Here is a 19,284-nt window from a genome sequence, read left to right as displayed (position 1 = left end):
GCCCAAACCACAATGGACCCTCCCTGCTCTACCAGTCACTGTGGAGCAACAGACGGGACCTCTGGCACAGAGGAAGACAACCTTACCTCCACTGAAACAGGAAATAACTCTTTCCACTCTCTCAGGTTAGTAAGTCTCCTGTCTCTAACTTTTCATTCCCACAAAGACTTTCGTTATCTTTTTACGGACCACTCTGTGTTGTAATACTGATTTTGATAAGTGGTGACACTGTGTGCATGTGTGTGCTGTAAGAACCAGGCTTTGCAGGAATCCTCCCACCAAAGCAAAGCAACAATTCAAGCATCATTCACTCCCATCCACCCCGAAGACCCCAGGTTAGCGTGGCAAAATCAGCTGCCTGATTTAGTTTTATCAATTCTAACAGGCTATTCTTGGTGCCTGATTTCATATGAGAAGTTTCTCAACCGTTCAATCCTGTGCGGGGGACTCTGACACACATAATTTTACATTATTGTGTCTGACTGGTTGTGCTTTTTACACAGACATCCCATCATTATCTCTTCTCAGGCACTGCAACCACTGGCCCTTCAAATTGGCCACACAAGCTCTGCCAATCCAATGGCCATGGTAATAGAACCAAAAAAAAAAAAAAAAAAACCTATCCTAGCGTCACTACTCTTGTGCTGTTTCAAAACCCAATAAGGATTTTTAATGTTTGTTGTAGGACAGGGACTGCAGAGATGGGGGTGTCCACCTGTTTTCTACAACCGGCCAGACAGGACGCTCTGGCACCGGCAGAATGATTCAGGTAAATCATCTTGACAAAGTACGGAAGAGCTGAAGTACATCTATAACATAAATAATTCAGATAATACATTTTTATATTGAGGGAAAGTTTGAGTGTGCGGCAGTGCTTATGAGAGATGGATGGGGAAGAGATGGGGTGGAAAGAAAGAGAGGAGAGAGAGACAGTTGAGAGCTGTGAGTGTGGGCCCTTCCTGTCCCAGTGGATCTGATTAAAGTATTGTTGGAGTGGAAAGTAGGGTGGTCTGCAGCCATGACTGGCCCTCAATGGGATCTATTTTCAGGGTACAGGGAACAGAAAAGCCCCCACTATTAGATACACACTCACAGACACAAAGAAAAGTATAGTCTTGACAGTCATGATTCTTTCTATAGAATGATTTGTTTTAAATCCACATCTGTCCATAGCAGATATATTTACTACAAGGCCCATTAAGTATGTTTGTAATATATCTGCAATATATGTGAATAAGTCAGAGCCTTAAGAAATACCAATACAGTAACTAAATTAATATTCTTTTTGTCTTTTTTATATATTCAAAATCCTACTTAAGTAAAAATACAAAAGTATTAACAGATACATTTACTCAAAGTATCAAAAATGATCAAAAATTCCACTGCTTTCTTGTGGCTCTGTGGTCTTTCCAGGGAGGGTTCCTGGAGGCCCAGACAGTTCTCACTCAACAGGCTTATCGGCATCGGCGAGCTCACCTCCGACAGGCCAGAGAGCAGAGAAGACATAAGGTTGTCTACACAGTAAATGGTACAACTACAAATTACTATGTCATTGAGCAAACCTGATCTATATGAATATGGTCTGCTGTTTGATTGCAACATCATTGGATCATTTCTTTTGGCCCTTTAGTTGAAGGTGCAAATACAGAAGGGATCCAGAGGCTGAAACTTGTGAGAAGGCCTACAGAGAGGGACATCTTCTGGGATGAAAGCACAGGAGAAAGTCTGGACCCCAGCAGCCTTCTGGATCCAAAATGTCTGCCTCCTCACCTCTGTGAAGAGAGACAGCATAACCAGCCAAACAAACAGCTGCTGCACAGAGAAGATGGGATCCAGAGACAACATGCTCAAGATCGAACTCATCAAACTGGTCACAGGGGACTGTCGTTAGACAGAAACTTATCACAGACGACTGCAAGAGTGAGTGTAGAAGACAGGGGTAAAACACAAAGGGATAGTTGGATGGTACCTGAATCTGCCAGAAGCTGTCAGACAGGGAGGATAAGAGGCACAAGAGAGATCTGGGACTATAAGATGGATTAAGAACACTTAGTCAACCAACTTGCAATGTAAACAAAACTCTTGACGTTCCTATGATGTTCCCTGCATGGCTGAGTTTATGGCGCCCTCTACAGGTGAAAGTGAGGCACAAGCTGAGAACACTTACTTATCAGACAGTGAGTCTAAATGAATAAGTTGATAGCAAATAAATAAAATAAAAAAATACATTTTAGAGTTAGTTCAAAGATGGGATACAAATCAGCCATCTTTGAAGCATTTGGTCATTTGCTATGAAGGTTAGTACAAAAGAATCCTCCAGTACACCAAGATATCCCCTTCTTTGAAAAGATCTGGGGCTCTTGAAGAACGATTAGACTGAAAACAGGAAACCGCTAATTGCATCATCCTTATTGAAGTGGTTTCCCCGAGGCTGGCTCTTAGCAGGTTTAGAGAGGCTGAGAGGAACTGGACTCCTACCAAACACCTGAGGCCACAGTGCCCGATTAAAAAAAAAGAAAGAAAGAAAGAAAGAAAGAAAGAAAGAAAAGCCTGGTGCTCAGGCACGGTGCGTTAGATGAACATTGTTGGGATCACAGCTCACAGCAGGGGGCTGGACAAGAATTAAATCAGCAAAGATGATCTGGCAGTGGTTGAGTACAACTATTTCAATAGATGACATGGGCATTAAACTGTGCTGAAGAAATGAAAACAGTCTACGGTGAACTTTTATTGTACTCTACCACTGGGTGTCATTATTGGGCTGAGGGACACACTGAAGCAAACTCCCACAGTTACGTGGATAACAGTTGCTGTGTTTTCTAACAGTTAAGTAAAGATCATGCCAAACCTCATGATATTTTAACATGATTTATGACAATCAACACTGCTGCTTCACTTTCACAAACTGATTTTGGCCTTTGTGCACTTCGTTTTGGTAATCTTTATAGAAAAGTGCTAATCCATTTCCTGTATGTGTGTGTACAAGAGCTAACAATGAAGAAATAAATAAATGATTAATGATTCCAAAAACACTGTAGAATTAAAGGTACGAGCTGAGGGCACTGGAGCAGAGTAAAACATTAAAACGAATCTATCTACTTAGCAAGCCATTCAATCAACAAAGCAAAGTCTGCCAGTGAGAGGCCACTGACTGCAGACTTGAGGAGCCAGACTGACCACATATTGGGACACTGAGGAGATTTAGAGTGGCCCAACTCTTCAAAAAAAAAAAAAAAAAAAAAAACTTCTCCTTTTCCAGTTCACTAGCCACACACACTGGGCCTTAAAGCCAATCATGGTGGAGGGGGAGAGCTGAGAGGTCTCGGTGTCTGCCACTCCGCACTGCTACATAAAAAGAAGGTGAAGGATGCCGTGTGAGCAATTGGTTCCAATTGACAGAGGATTGGTCATGGTCAGCCTTCTGAGTGGAAATCCACGTGAGAATGTAGCATTTGGACCAGCAAGGGGCACAAGAGGCCAACAGCAGACAATAAGGGCACTCAGAGGAGTCTGGCTGCGGTGGAATAGTGGGGCACAATCTCCTGATTTAACCCTTCATCGGCTAGTTATTCGGCCAACTTCATACACTGAGCTGGAGCTTTCATCCTAGTAATGTAACAGTTTGAAACTCATCAAAGTTCAGTGATAGTAAACAGTGAGGAATAAGGAACTAAATGCCCCTCTTTGAAAACTTTATTTATCATCAAGTATTAACTATAAAGGGAGGTCTACCCTCACACTTGCGTTACAATAAATCAATAAAGATCCAAATTATTTTTAAGTTCTTCATTAATTTAGTTAAAGCACCCAGTCAAAGTCGAGAGGTGACCCAAGCACTTCCATCCTTGTGACTTTTTCACCAATTAGGCAGGTCCTGCTGGCTGAATGGGACCGGCTGCTTTAAAGTCTCAGAGGGCCAGAGGGTCAGTGCTCAATCACAGTCTGGTTGGAGAGGTTGTGTGTTTGAACTAGCCACTAGTTGACAGGGCGGGGACAGGGTCAAAAGGGGGTGGGGGGAGTGAATGGTGCAGGGAGCAAGGACTCCTGCCAGCACTAAAAGAGGAGCCTTTTGTAGCCAAGACACTGGCCAGAGCAGCCTGGCCTTTCACAGCCCAGCCGCCCCTCTCTTCCAGACCCGCAACAGCTGATGACAAGGCCCCAGCTGCTAATTATCCGGCTGATGGAGAGTCACTGAAGTGGGACTGTCAGAGCAAGGGGTGGCCCTTGTGTCTGAAATGGGATAGATTTAAGGGGGGGTAAAAGTTGGGCGATAAAAGAAGTTGGACCACAAGAGCAGGTATTTTTTTAAAGTAACAAAATCAACACAATCTGCCAGTCAAAGTTTCTGAGCTGTGCTGAGCAAAAAGCAAAATTAAATGTTACATAATGTGTCAAATCTACAAAGTACTTTCACTGCTCTTTACATTTTCATTTGTGAGCTCTCCAGGAACAACAGGATAGTAAAAAATACATTTTACGGGGTCACATATGGTGTCTAGATCTGTATATGCTTGGCAGCATCTTCAGTCCTGCTACAGTATAGTTAACTGCGCTCCTTTCCTCTAATGTGTCCATGCTATAGCATCATCTGCGCGGAAGATACTGGAGCAGTTCCTTTTGAATTCCATATGAAGTACTCTTTGGATAAGAGTTCTCGGGCTGAAAATAAGACAGACAGACCAATTTTTAGTTTCAGAAAACGGCATACAGTAAACATTTTAATACAGAAACTACTGTGAGCTTACATGTCACAATCCGCGGTTTGGCAGAGGAATAAACCTGCACTGAATGCTGGTCCACGCAGCACCCAGACAGCGTCATATCAGGCACTTTGAAATATAACTGTGAAGATAATGGTGGAAGCATTAATCACTTCACAAGCTAGATCCCTTATACATTTGACCTCATCCAATGAGAAATTAGCTGTAGCATGTTGTAGCTGTAAATGAATGAATCTTCCGATCTCGTCCTAAAGTTAATCCCCACACATTAATTTACTTTGATGTAGGCTGTAAGTCCTGTGCAGAGGGGGTCAGTAGGTCCTGGTGTCGGCCCGGAAAAGCTGATCTTGCCTTCCATTGTGACCTCACGGGATTTAGGGAACCTTTGTCCTAAATATCAGTGAGGGGAAAATTACTCATTAGTTCCTTTATCAAATATACAGCTGCAGTGAAAGTGATATTTTTCTACTCTAATGCTCAGGACCTACCAAGGCCCCAGACCAGTAGGTTCTTCTCCTTTGAGATGTCCAGTTGTCCAGAGCTCACCTTAACATCCACAACACCCAAGTGATCCCTGCACAGGATGCAGAACACGCATGAAGATGTTAGAGAGACCATTATTTCTGATTGGACATCAGGATGACAATTTACCCTTAAAGATGGCATGGACTGTGAGGAATCAAACCTCTAAGGGAAACAAACACAGGCAGGTCTTCAGACTTAAAAGATTACCTGTTAAAGAATGGCAGGTGTGCTTCACAGTACTCAAAGCTGTTCTTCACACTCTCGTGAAGTTTGAGGGTTACTGACACATGCAGATGGCTCTCTTCTTCACTCAGCTGATACGAACCGAGGATAGGGGGGACGGGGACCTAATGAAGGAATCATTTGAGACATTAATACTTATATGAGGGATTGGGAGTATGTTAATGTGTATGTTTTATACCTGAGATGTATAGCTGCATAGTCTGAAAGGCTCCAGGGGAGGTGAGAAGGGGAACTTATATGGCCCAGAGAAAGCTGAGCCATCATAGCTGTCCACACTGTTGGAAGTCAGGATACTAGAGTCCAGTGAGGTGACACAAGGATGGACCAGGATATCCTGAAGTGGAGAACCATTTGGTGGCAGTGTAAGAGTCACCGTCACATTTGGGAGCACCCCTTCCACTTCACACTGTTGACAGAAAAGTAGAATGAGGGGAAACAATGGAAACAGGTGAAAAGGTTTAGGCACACCTTGCTTTCCTTTACACTGTGCACTTACTTTGCATGTCACAGTGCCGTAAACATCCCACAGGTCCTGCCTGCTCTGGTTACCATACTGCATGGAGCGTACTGTTTCTATCAGTGCCACATTCACCACAGCTCGACCGCGGTGGAACCCTGTCTTCCAGGCTGGCTGCTTCTGATTCCCAGTGGGAGTGGGCACTGTGGGTGTAGCCGGTGCCCCACATAGCGGCACATCCAGGGGTGAGCCAAGTGGACAAACTTGCAAGAGTAGGGAGGGCAGCATGGCCAGGCGAGAGGCCAGCCCCTCGCTATCAGGCTTACCCCCAGAGCTGAGGAGAAAAGTCTGCAGACCTGCCAGAAGTGTGAGGCCCTGGGAGACAGACAGAAGGCTGGCAAGAGGTGGCCGTGGCTCAGCAGGGGCATCCACTAAAGGCAGGCAAGCTAGGATGAGAGGCCCCTGTGAGATGGCCAACACTGGCCAAAGTATTCCCTTTGCAGGACCGTCCACATGCAGCTCCAGGGCTGGTGATCGCTGACAGTGAAGGCAATCATCTCTGAGAGCTACATAGGACTTGTCTGAGTCGGAAAGCCCTAGCTCAGTGAGCAGGAGCTGCAGCACAGTGTTTTCCTCTGGGACTGCTGTATATGCGGAGCCTGCCAGGCTCTTTGCCCGGTGCTCCACTGTAGCAAACCTCCTGTGGAGAGGAGAAACATCAGAAAACACTGCAGACTGCACGCAGTGTGACAGCTGAGATTTTACAATATTAAGTCTACTACAGTTCTGTAAACGGGAAGTAGAATGTGAGAGGCATTACAACTCTGATACATACCTGGAAAAGCGTATTGACACATTTTCTCCTTTCTCGTGAGAAATTATCCACAAAGCCCGCAAACTCATTTGGCCGGCTGCACTGAAGTCCTCAATTTAAATACTGTTCCTTAACTTCAATGTTAATATCGACATCTTATCGTGCAAGCTGTTAAATTCAAACATTCCTTGCTATACGAATCCGACCAACTCCGCGACTCACTTCCTGCTGTTGTTTCACGTGACAACAACTACCAATCAGCCGACATATGCGCGTGCGCACTTGCAAGCAGCTATCCCCACCCTTCTACACCCATACAGGAAGCTGGATTGCTAACCAGCTAGCTGTCAACAAAGGGCGAAACTGTACGAAATCAGCAAATCCATGTGGAAGTCGGCGGTATTGCCGACTCCGAGCTCCTTCCTCTAAATTGCATTTCACTACGTCGCCAGCTGAATCTGGAACATGGCGACAACTGCTCAGCTGTTCGAGGTAAAATGAGTGCTGCACCGGAGAGCTGTGTTAGCTGTCAGGCTAGCTAGGTTGCTAACTATCATTAACGGCAGCTTAACGGCAATGTCCCCATTCACCCTGAGTGCGTAGTAGAAAATAAATAATGGCTCGCACAGACTGGGAGAAGTTTATTTGTATCGTAAACTAAACAGAATAGGGGGAAAATATGGTCTATTTGAGTTGTTCGGGGAAAAGTAAATGCTGTTGACCATTAGTGTGCAGTAACATCAGCACAAAGGCAGGAAAGCGTTACAGCAGGATGTAACGTCATTACATTAGTAAATTTGTTCGTGTGGCATTTCGGGTTAATAGCTGGTGTTTGGCTAATGTTTGCATGTGATACACTCATGACTTCCTCTCCCCCTCAGGAGCCCTTTGATGCAGATGAATACATTGAGAGGTTGGCATGGAGGACACCTGGGGGAGGTTCCAAAGGAGGAGCTGAGGCATTTGACCCCAAAAGGTAGTGCAAATCACATTTATTGCACACATCTTCCTTGACAATCTTCTCGGTAATATGTCACCAGGTTCCTATATAAATTCATGGTATCTCTTATTCATCTAAAACCAGTGTTGCTCTTGCCTTCACTGAGCTTAATTTTCTTGGTTTTCTAGTGTAACTAATGCTGACAGTGTAACACAGCTGATCATCTCTATAATGGTGCGCTCTCTTGGTATGACTTAATACTGTGTTTTTGACCAGTTCCACAGTGTTTTTTTTATTATTTGAGCATCGTCCTTTCAAATTTTCATTAACGTTGATCAAATATTGACATTAAGTTACTCAGCCTCTCAAAAGCTTTTTTTCCTCTTACTCCAATCTGTTGTCTTTACTTCTTGGCCACTTTTTAAGGAGCTAAAAGCATAAATTTGGTGTCAGCTTTTCAAACGTAATACTTTAAAGTAATTAGATGTGTTTTAAGTTGAAAGTATTTAAATTATAAATTGAAATTTAATTTATTGCTGTCAGAATCAGCTTGCGAAACACTGGAGTGAAACTGAGTTAGTCTTCCTGTACTTACTAAAGCTCATCTTGGTCTCTTCTATGCTAATTTAGTGTTTTCGATGGTTGGGTTGAAGAAAAACAGGAAATATCTATGCTTAAGATTTTTTTTTCATGGTATTTTCAGTGCTTGTTGTTATGTTTACACTCAGGGACCAAGTTATTTCTCGTAAGCAAAAATGCCATAACAGTTTAACTATACTGTGGATCCATCCTGCCTTATCTACTTCCTCCACAAAACTGTTGCCACCACCTCCTCGGAAGCTCTTAGCGAGGAGTCAGAGACAACATATCTGTGGAGGCCACCATACTGTGAGTCACCAGCCAGGGAATGAGTGTCTATTGGGAAGGGATGGGAGATGTCTTTAAGCTGTAGCCAGTGCTGAGGGAATTAGTCAAGAGATTATACACTCATCATTTTGGGATGTTTCCTACTCTGTGAAATGTGGTGCTGACTTAGAACATTTGCTCTGCAGTCCTGATGGCACTTAAAATGCAGCTGACGAAGTTGCTAGTTTTCAGAGCTTCTTAATTCTGGGGACCCAGGAATTAAACATCCGGCACCATTCTGTAACTAACTATGGCTGTAAGTGTGAGGTCAGTGGGACAGATTTAACCTTGTGGGACCGAATTGCTCCTCCTGAGTAAGAGCATTTGTTTTGTCTGTGTTTTACCTGTTGTTAGCTGAGGATCTGCTGTATGCTGATCTACATTCTTTCTTTCTTCTGTGACAGGCTGTTGGAAGAATTTGAGAACCACATAGAAGAACTGAAGCAATTGGATGAGAAGATCCAGCGGCGGGTGGAGAAGCTTGAGCACCAGTGTCATCGTGAAGCCAAGGAATTTGCCCACAAAGTGCAAGATTTACAGAGAAGCAACCAGGTGTGTTGTATGGTCAAGTAGCTAATTTATCCATTACATTGCAGAATGACTTTATCTTTTCTTTACATTCTGCCTGTTCTTTGTCAATTCAGGTGGCCTTTCAGCATTTCCAGGAGCTCGATGAGCACATCAGCTATGTGGCAACCAAGGTTTGTCACCTTGGTGACCAGCTGGAGGGGGTGAACACGCCTCGGCAGAGAGCCGTGGAAGCTCAGCGCCTGATGACCTACTTCAACGAGTTCTTGGATGGAGACCTACGCAGTGACGTCTTCAACAACCCAGACAAGGTGAGTATGCTGCATTCCTTCCACTCACTTCAGTGGAGGTGTATGTTTGTCTGTGTGTGTGTGGATGGGTGTGTGTGTGTGTGTGTGCGTGTGTGTGACTATTGACGAGGACCCCTGCCGTGACACTGCTGGAGGTGAGAATGAACAGGATTATGAGGTAAACCATCCATATTAATTTGTCAAGTTTATCCCTTTAGTTGGATCCCTTGGCTAATTTGGATTAATAAACTGTCATTTGCTGTCTGACAATAGCTGGCTGATTGACTAGCATGGATGTCAGCATGCTCATGTCAACCCTAATTGCATTTACAGAAGGTTGTCTGGGAGCGAGAATTTGGTTGGTCCTCGGCTTTGTGTCACATTACAGCAGGAAAGAGCTTGTGGCATTATGGTACATGTAAGGGCGGCGATAACATGCATGCTGGAAGATGAGATGCACAACTTAGTTCCTGCCTACACAGACGCCATGATGATGTTAGACGAGTGACCCCTGAAAGTTTGATTTTGCAGTTTTTGTAAGCGACAGTCGAGAGATTGGGATGCTGTAGATTAATTCCCGTTTGTAGCAACATCATTAGTGGATGCAGAGCAGCGAGTTTGGGGGTCAATCCCAGAGACGAGAGCTGGAGATGGAGCTAGTTTTCCGGAGAGGCATGCAGAAATATCTGGCCAGATTCCTTTTCCTGAGCATACCTCCAGACGAAGGGGAAAGAGGAAAGCTGCAAGTGAATAGCTGAAGGGGGATGGCTTTGCTAATCCTTCTGAAAGGGAGGGCTGGGCCGCCAGCGTGGAGACAAGTGCTGCTAAACCCTGACTGCAGGGAGACGGCTACATTACTTACATGGGATTTAGCTAATCTTAGCTGGGGGACAGATACTTAGAAAACCTTCGCCGAGCAGAAAGGCTGGATCCTCCTCACGGGAGCAGAGTAATGATGTTAGCTGAGGCAGGCATCTGCGGGAACAGAGGAGTTGCGGACGGCGGGCCTTTCGTAGGTCTGGGGCTTTTTCAGCCAGTGTGTATGTCAGGAGGGGCGGGAGGAGGGGGGGTTCTCGACAGGGCCCCCTTTTTTTAGACAGATATCCCTGGCCGGACAGATTATTGAAGGCGATTTAGACTCCTGTGGGATTACAGCCCATTCAGAAAAGGCATGCCAATAAAGAGTTGGATGTGCTGCTAAGTCAGGACTGCTGCTGCTGCCGATGCCCAGGTGAGCGCAGCCTGTCTGTTATCAGCTCCCTGTTCAACATGGGGAGGTGGAGGAGGGCTGCTCTAAAATGATGATCCCCCAAGTGGAGACACCGCCGGTGGCCTGCCAGCTTTCTGTCTGGATGTCCACTCCTCATGGTCTTGTTGTGCTCTCTCTCTCTTTTTTGCCTCACCTGACTCTCTCACGCACTCACTCTTTCTCTCTCTCTCCCTCAGATTAAAGAGGCTGCTGATATCATTCAGAAGCTGCATCTCATTGCCCAGGAGCTGCCATTCGACAGGTGAGTCAGGCATCCCGCAGGGGCAGCTTTAGACAAGAGCACCGTCAAACAAGGGGTAGGTGGTGTAAGAGTGATGTATACTATTCCTCACAGTGTAAGTCCAAAGCAGGACATAATGTGTTTTAAAGCATCTTAATTCAGTATCATATGTTTCTCGAAATTAAGCAAAGCGTTTTCTTTTTAAAATTTCATAGTGGGATATGATTTGTAACTGTCTCCTTAAATATTAATTATCTTTTCCTCTGACAGATTTCCAGATGTCAAGGCAAAAATTGCGAGTAAGTTTTGAAAAGCTCATCATCTACTGTAGTCCCCATTACAAATACATGTGAGGCTAGCTACAAGAGATAATATTATTTTCTGTGTCTTTGTTTGTGTTCCTGCCCAGGTAAGTACCATGACCTGGAGCGGCAGTTAATCCAGGAGTTCACTGCTGCCCAGCGCAGGGGTGAGATTGGACGTATGCGGGAGGTGGCAGCGGTTCTATTACATTTCAAGGTGACCTGGAAGACTCATATTTGATGTCTACATTTGATTTGTACATTTAATCTTACCCTTAGTCTTGCTGCAGACATACATTATGTAACTGAAGTATCTGAAGCTTTCTTTGGTCGTCAAATGTTGCTTTGAATCTGCAGCTCAGTGATGTAATCTTGCTGAAAAGTAACTTTGTGTCTTTTTCTACAAGGGCTATGCACACTGTGTGGATGTCTACATCAAGCAGTGTCAGGAAGTGAGTGGAAAAAGTTCCTCTTATAGATAATATTCCACTTTGTTGTTGTCAGTAATATCCACAGACTCCTGGTTAACCCTTTGTTTGTCTCCATAGGGGGCCTACCAGAGAAACGATGTGTTCGAGGACACTGCGGTCCTCTGCCAGAGGGTCAACAAGCAGGTGGGCGAGGTCTTCAGCAGCCCAGAGACTGTTATGGCCAAACTCATCCAGAACATATTTGAAAACAAATTACAGGTATGTGTATTACTTCTCATTTGTTAGTTTTGTTTAGACATGCTTTGTGTTTCATGTTATATTTGACACCTTTGTGTCTTCAGGCTCATGTTAGGGAAAAACTGGATGAGACTCGGCACTCTGATATAGAACAGTACCTCAAGAACCTCTATGACCTTTACACTAGGTATGTCAGTTGCTCATATATTTTTGATTCACTTCCTGTGTACACAGTAATCTTTATGCTTACATTGACTCTGTATGCTTTCCAGGACCACAGCATTGGCCACCAAGCTGACAGAGTTCAACCTTGGCTCAGATAAGCACACGTTCCTGTCCAAGCTAATAAAGAGTATCTTCTCCTCATACCTCGAAAGCTACATTGACATGGAGAGGGAGTACCTTCGCACTCGAGGTGCCATGATTCTGCAGCGATACTACGACTCCAAGAATCATCAGAAACGGCCAATTGGCACTGGCAGGTCGGATTTTGGATGTCACTTTTTTCTTACATTGACAGGTTTAGATTATTTCAATATGGTATATAAAAGGATATAATGGTGTCACAAAACAGTCAGCATCAGTGTTTTTCTACAGTATCCAAGAACTGAAGGAGCGGATCAGACAGCGCACCAACCTTCCCCTTGGCCCTATCATTGACACCCATGGGGAGACCTTCCTGTCACCAGAGCTAGTTGTCAACCTGCTGCAGGAGACACGTCATGCCTTTGAGAGATGTCACAGGGTGAGGCTCCTGAAAAGAAGTTTTGAGAGAAGCAGTTTTGGAGAGAAACTTCTGCTGGAATAAAAAAGTTCAATGCATTCCCTTTGTTTCTGTTTTGGGTGACGCAGCTTTCAGATCCTTCAGACCTGCCCAAGAACGCCTTCTCAATCTTCCTGCTGCTGGTTGACCACCTCTGTGTGGAACATATCGACTACGCCCTAGAGATTGGCCTCTCAGGTACATTGACAGCTCATTAAAACCAGAGGCCGGGCTCAGCCTATGCCTCCTTCCTTACAGAGTGCAGCATCATAAGAGACTGAAACTAGCTGTGCATACAGGAAGACCTTGTCATCATATTAAGTTTGCAACAGATAGTTCACTATGTAGGTTCTGCAGTGCCTCTGTCATTTGTGCATTTCATGTGATGTACTTACAGTGATTCATGATGACCTTAAAGCAAATATCTGATAAATATGACCTGATTGTCACATGATATTTCCTGATTTGATAAGTAGACAAGGACCACCTAAATGCATCATTGATTACAGTTGACAGTGACGTATTTGGTCTTAAAGTGTGAGCTTGAAGATGCATGGTGTGGTTTGAAATATGCGACCACAGTTGTTTTGCCTTCGACACTTGGAGGAGAACACAAGCTGTAGAAGTCACTTTTGCTTTGTCAGGATCCAGGTGATGCTTGTTGCTGTGGAAACCACTCAGTTAAATAACCAGCACATTTTAAAGCAGTTAACTAAGAAATTAAGAAATGTCCACGTTATCTTGATGCAAAGCAGGTTGTGCCTCTGTGGCATTTCTTGCATTATCGTTTTCAGGCAGCTACAGTGGAACTAAACATGTGTATTCATCTCCCATTGCTCAGTTCGTCAGGTATTTTCATCATCAAAGAAATGCAACACTGACGTCCCCATGGTTTGATTACTTTCTGTTCACGGTCTGATGCTGAAGCAGAATATTGCTGTGTTTTCTACATATTATATAATGGAGAGCGAGCAACAGTCTGCTCTGTGTGAATCATATTGATTTATTTTTTCACCCACCCTTTTGTTTATTGTCTGGATTTATTCCCTCTCTCTTTGATCTACAGCGATTCCCTCATCAGATGCCAAGAATGCCAACCTGTACTTCCTGGATGTGGTTCAACAGGCGAACTCAATCTTCCATTTGTTTGACAAGCAGTTTAATGACCAGCTCATGCCTCTAATAAGGTCAGTTCCTGGTTAAAGGTTAAAATCATACAGTATATATTCCAGAGCATTCGGTTATTATCTTGCTACTGCCACCACCAATACACAATTGTCTGATTCTACCTTTAACATCTATATCTCCAGCTCCTCTCCAAAGTTGGCAGAGTGCCTGCACAAGAAGAAAGAGGTGATTGAGCAGATGGAAGTGAAACTGGACACAGGAATCGACAGGTCAGCGTGCTTAGAAGTGCTTTTACATGTGATGTGTTTCATGCGCGCAAACAAAAACCCATAACAGAACAGTGAATGGCCTTTCAGACGTTTTCCGATGTATCTTTCTGCTCCACACAGAACAATAAACTGCATGGTGGGACAAATGAAGCACATCTTGGCAACAGAGCAGAAGAAGACTGACTTCAGGCCTGAGGACGAGAACAACGTCATGATTCAGTACACTACAGTAAGACATGCAAGGCCTCAGCCTCCACCACTGAGCTCACATGCAAAAAAAAACAAAAAAACAAATCAGCAACTTGCAAATCTCTTGCACTTGTCTGTCTTGTTTTTGAATTGCCTTTGGTTTTAGTCAGTTGTTTTGCCAGCTTGTTTTCCACCTTTCCCTGTGTGTCTCCCCACCTGTCAGGCCTGCTCCAAGGTATGTGCCTACGTCAGTCGGCAGGTGGAGCACGTGAGGAAGTCCATGGATGGGAAAAATGTGGACACAGTGCTGACGGAGTTGGGCGTTCGTTTCCACCGACTCATCCATGAGCACCTACAGCAGTACAGTTACAGCTCAATGGGAGGCATGCTGGCCATCTGCGACGTGGCTGAATACCGACGGTGTGCCAAGGACTTCAGGGTGAGCGGAGGGGGCATAGGTCCAGGATACGCTGGTCACAGGGCAAAACATGGCTCTTGCAACAAAGACTCTACCTGTGTTTATTATTACATAAACGGGTTAGGTCAGCTCAGGTGAATGCTTTAATCCTTTGGTAATTTAACTACTAAGGATTATTTTTTAATCAGGTTATTTGAACAGTTATTTCAAATAATTAGTCTATTAAATGTCATCACAAATTCCCAGTTTAAGGTAGTCGATTGCCTCTTTTGTGAAAACAGCTGTTAAAAGACCAAAGGTAATTATTATTAATTATATTACACGGAAAAGCTTCACATTCTCACATAGGAGACCCCTGAACCTTCAGGTGTTTGACATTTTTATTTGATGAAATACATTTAGATGATAAGGTGTAAAACATTCTTCTTCATACATGTATATATACATGTAAATGCATGAATGGAAGAGACAGGGCATGTATTCCAAACACTGTTTTGCAGCTGGACTGTCATAATACAATGAAATCTGTGAATTATCATGGATGTGGATTATCATGTCAGGACATCCTTGCCTGTACAGTATACAGGGAATAACTTGGTGTATGAAGTTTCTAAGGGATTATAGTTCATGTGTCTGTCTGTCTTCAGGTCCCTCTGGTGCTGCAGCTCTTTGACACACTCCACGCCCTCTGTAACCTCCTGGTTGTTGCCCCTGACAACCTAAAGCAGGTCTGCTCAGGTGAGCAGCTCACCAATCTGGACCGAAACCTCCTGCACGCCTTCGTCCAGCTCAGAGTGGACTACCGTTCAGCCAGACTGGGCCGACACTTCAGTTAATGACTGACTCTACACCTGGCTGCCCTCCGTCCAGTAACCCATGCTTTGATGAGATGGTGCACCTTGGAGATACCCATCCCTGCTTCGGAGAACGCATCGGCCTGGCCCCAGCACACAGACTTGACTGGGATCACTTTGTACATCATGGAGGCGAAGGTCACTGCTCCTTGAATGTGGGAAATGTGCATTTTACTTTTTTCCATTGTTAATTTCTCCAAGCTGAAGAAATGTAAATGTCTATCGACTTATGATTTCATTTGTTTTTAAATACTAATCCACCGCAAATCCACAAGGCTAAGATTTCTGACATATATAAAAGTAAATGGACAACATTGATGTCTGTGCTTATGTAGAAAACAAACCTTTTTTTGATTGTGCCAAATATATAAATTCTGCGGCTGCACTAGACCCTAAAACTGCTGTAAAGGGAGACTGTCAACAATCACGCTGTAAAGTCAGACATCAGGCCTGCAGTAGCACTGTGCGTTGGGAACGGCTACCCTTCTTAATGAACTGCAGGGGCCTGACATAGAAGGCCCCACCAAGCATGAGATACAGCTCTGTCTGGCTAAGAGAGACACATGACCACCTCTCTAACCTTTGCCCGCTGACCACAAAGCCGAGGTCAAGAGGCCATCACAGGGAAGTGCGATCTGAGCTGTAACCAGGTCTGAGAACCTCTCTGGAGGTTTGGGTGGTCCCCTCTCAGGCTCAGATGACTGCTGCGATGGGTCAGTGAATATGTGTCGCTGTAATTGCACAGATCAACACTTGCTCATCCAGCGGTGCACACAGTCCAAAGACATTATTGGCTGGATCTGCAGTGTTCCTGGGTCAGGGGACATTGAGATGTTGACCTCTGCTGATTAAGGAAACAAACTGGAGGGGACTTCTTCACACAGGGCTTATTTGAGGTTCTCAGTCACTGTCTTCTGCACTAAAAAAAGAAGGCAGTTCATGTCCCTGATGCCTAAAACTGTCTCCTACGCAAAGCTGCTCCCATGTACTGCTGTTTACCTTAATTAGTGACTCATTAAAGAGATGTTGCATTTTACTATCGTCCCTCTTCTGAATATCCTTCACAAACGGGGAGCTGTGAATAGAAAGTTTAGCCAGCTCTCGCCGCGAATGTCACTTTCAAAGTGAGATGAAACAGTCTTCCTTTCTATAGAAGTCATCAAGTATTCATGGGAATTCTTGCCACCAGAGTAAAGTTCTTTCTTAGACTTCAGGAAGTGAGCAGAGCCAGAGGGGATTAGATATCTACGAGTTGATGAATTGTGTGCAGTAGTCATGGACTTGGGGAGAGCCGGGGAGATAGAGACGCCTGAGAGCTCGGTTCCAGCTCCGGCTGGTTAGTGTTGTGTAGAAGGTACACACAGTGCTGTGCAAGTTCAAACAACATAATTAATTAGGCTAATATTAATATTATCAATGCCACATAAATTCAATTCTCTCAGCCCTAATCACAACTGGATAGCTTGTAAAAATTATTTTGTTAGGCCCTGGTGCAAACAGTGGGTCTTTTCCAAACATTTGAAAACTATTTGTTTTTGCGGTGATTAATGTGCGCAGCACAGGAAGGGGTTGGGGGAGCGGAGCCGGGCCAGGGACGATAACTGGTGTGGAGACGAAGGCAGAGGCGCAGCCTGGCCCCAGGGACTCCCAGCGCAGGCACATGGATGAGGGGGAGGGATGTGTTTTTTGGGGTGGCTGTTTGAGCAGGTGGAGGGGATTAGTAATACTGTCAACACTGGAGAGCTGGATAAGACTGTCCTCTCTTACTCGTCGGTTTGAGCAGCTCTCGCATACACATTCAGACACATAAAGACGCCAACACATACAAACACAGGGGCATCAGGACAGGAGAGGGAAACGTATCTGGATGAATTAACCACGGACAAGTTGTTCATGTTCCACCTTTTGATTTTGCTTCCTGTTGCAGGAGTTTTACTCAGGAGCATCCCTCCACCCAATCAGCACCATAAGGATTTTTCCTCTAGTCTTTTGGATACTGGGAAACATTTCTGATACCCCAGCCCTCAGTTTCTACCTGTACAGTCAGACGCTCAATACACTGTGTCAATCTGCAATGCGCAGTATCCTTTTCAGCCCTAAAACAGGAAAATATTGTAGGATTGTTTTTGAACAGGTCAGTTCTTGAAGTTGGAATTGCAGATTTCAAATGTAGGTTTTTAGCTAAAGAATCAGTGAGGCTCCAACCCTTACGTTTCAAAGATACAGTTTGTCTGCCATTTAGAGTGCCATTCGTCACATCTTTACATTTACGTTGGACCTTCATGTGTACAGATTCAGGCATCCTGATTCTGTAGAAATAGCGTATGCATCCATATTCAAGTTAAGACTCAAATTTCAAAATTCTGCAGCTGAATCCTCTTTTCCACTGACCACAGATACCCTCATTTGTTAACCCCTTTTCATGCATCTGCCTCCCTTTTTCTCCTCTGCCAAATCATCGGCCATACTTTCCTGTTTTTCCACTCCTTCTGTACACCCGGCTGGGTCTTCCAACATCCCATAAATCCTCGCTTTCGGCGCATTGCTGCTACCCCAACTAGGCCGGCCCTCCCTCTGCCTCCTGGAGCACTGACAATAAAGCATTACAGCAGTCAATCCATGTCAACAACAGCTTTGCTTAATTCCTGCTAAACACGTTTAAACTAAATCTTCACCTAATGATGCATAATGATTTGCTCTTTAGTGTGCTAGCGGCTCGTATCAATTTTGGTGGTTTATTTTACCCGCCATCAGAAAGATGACTCAGGTGGTCTAGCTGTAGCAGAGGCACAGGGGCGGTATTTAGGATCCCCCTGTTAAAATTAGTCAAGTAATTGTGACTAGACACACTGCAGAGTGTATTGTCTGGGTTTCACATGCTGGCAAATGTTTCCTCTTATTATTTTCAAAATGAAGTCCTTTATTTACAGATCATGCAACAGATGTGATCAGTGTCACATTTGATTATAACTATGAGATACAGTTTAAATCCTGGAAATAATTCTGTGCAGTTGAGTTGAGCCTGGTGTATAAACTGGGCATCCATAGGAAGCACTTTGTGGTCCTTTCCAAATCTATTCTTTAGGATTTCTCTGTGAGAGCCTCTCATGGTGTGGGCACACGGCCAGGCCCTCTGATGTGATGCAGATGTTGCCCTGGCCTTGACCTCCTGCCCATACGATGCCGGGGCCAAAATGGCACAGGTGTCGTGCCACCTTCAGTCTTGGGCAGCCGGGAGCTGCACTGTGCAGGATGTGAACCGTGCCAACTCTCCTCCTTTGCTCACTTTTCTCATTATCAAGGTTTAGTCTGATGGGGCTTAATGAAACTCTCCCTTGATTCCTGCGATCGTACAACCGTCCTTTCCATGATGCTAAACTCGTGTGCTTGTCCTTTTTTTTTTTTTTTTTTGCACCCTCCCGCATGCCTTCTCTCCTATAAGAACACTATTAATTCTCTGCCATAGTGGAGTGTTTTCCAGTGCTATTTCCTGGCCCGGTGCCTGTGCCTTGCTCTCTCTTGGCTGGGTTTGTCTGGTTGACTGCTCCACAGGAACAGACTGGCACTCTAGCTGAGGGCTCCAGGGTCTGCACACACAATCCACTAAACATGTCTCTGTGTGAGGAGCTGCTCTGCTTCCGAAATATGAAGTAGGAGTCCTGATTTATCACATACTAAGCCTATTTAATAAGTGGCAATTATAATTATCCATGTGTGCTCTTCTTTGTTGGTATTAATGTGTATGACTATCATTAGCAGTAGTTTTAGTAGCAGCAGTA

General features: G+C 44.5%; 2 protein-coding genes across 2 annotated transcripts; one reads left to right on the top strand and one right to left on the bottom strand.

Annotated features, from left to right (window-relative positions):
- Positions 1–2,921: 2,921 nt before the first annotated feature.
- Positions 2,922–7,008, bottom strand: ap5m1 (adaptor related protein complex 5 subunit mu 1). Its single transcript, XM_076747914.1, has 8 exons — positions 6,782–7,008; positions 5,986–6,646; positions 5,668–5,895; positions 5,454–5,593; positions 5,210–5,295; positions 4,999–5,111; positions 4,746–4,842; positions 2,922–4,659 (listed from the first exon to the last, which is right to left on the bottom strand). Exons 1-8 carry the CDS (start codon positions 6,847–6,849, stop codon positions 4,577–4,579), a joined length of 1,476 nt encoding a protein of 491 aa, XP_076604029.1. The 5' UTR covers positions 6,850–7,008; the 3' UTR covers positions 2,922–4,576.
- A 30-nt stretch (positions 7,009–7,038) lies between these two features.
- On the top strand, positions 7,039–16,541 carry exoc5 (exocyst complex component 5). The gene is made up of 18 exons (XM_076749287.1): positions 7,039–7,252; positions 7,642–7,736; positions 9,011–9,158; positions 9,251–9,445; positions 10,871–10,935; positions 11,185–11,213; positions 11,324–11,433; positions 11,624–11,668; positions 11,765–11,905; positions 11,989–12,071; positions 12,157–12,366; positions 12,482–12,629; positions 12,737–12,845; positions 13,714–13,834; positions 13,958–14,044; positions 14,165–14,273; positions 14,457–14,672; positions 15,299–16,541. The coding sequence occupies exons 1-18, from the start codon at positions 7,226–7,228 to the stop codon at positions 15,485–15,487; spliced, it is 2,127 nt and encodes a 708-aa protein (XP_076605402.1). The 5' UTR covers positions 7,039–7,225; the 3' UTR covers positions 15,488–16,541.
- Positions 16,542–19,284: the final 2,743 nt, after the last annotated feature.

The sequence above is a fragment of the Chaetodon auriga genome, chromosome 14 (assembly GCF_051107435.1).
Source record: "Chaetodon auriga isolate fChaAug3 chromosome 14, fChaAug3.hap1, whole genome shotgun sequence".
Taxonomy (NCBI): Eukaryota; Metazoa; Chordata; class Actinopteri; order Chaetodontiformes; family Chaetodontidae; genus Chaetodon; species Chaetodon auriga.
The sequence above is the reverse complement of the archived record's forward strand: the minus strand, read 5'-3'. Positions and strand labels throughout refer to the sequence as shown.

What these genes read in the sequence shown, in the direction of transcription:
- ap5m1 (XM_076747914.1), bottom strand. Translation starts at nt 6,849, where the DNA reads ATGAGTTTGCGGGCTTTGTGGATAATTTCTCACGAGAAAGGAGAAAAT. An exon ending in ACGGCACTGTGACATGCAAA is followed by an intron (nt 5,896 to 5,985) that starts GTAAGTGCACAG and finishes TTCTGTCAACAG; the next exon opens with TGTGAAGTGGAAGGGGTGCT. An exon ending in GACTTACAGCCTACATCAAA is followed by an intron (nt 4,843 to 4,998) that starts GTAAATTAATGT and finishes TTATCTTCACAG; the next exon opens with TTATATTTCAAAGTGCCTGA.
- exoc5 (XM_076749287.1), top strand. Translation starts at nt 7,226, where the DNA reads ATGGCGACAACTGCTCAGCTGTTCGAG. An exon ending in ATTTACAGAGAAGCAACCAG is followed by an intron (nt 9,159 to 9,250) that starts GTGTGTTGTATG and finishes TTGTCAATTCAG; the next exon opens with GTGGCCTTTCAGCATTTCCA. An exon ending in CAGCTCATGCCTCTAATAAG is followed by an intron (nt 13,835 to 13,957) that starts GTCAGTTCCTGG and finishes CTATATCTCCAG; the next exon opens with CTCCTCTCCAAAGTTGGCAG.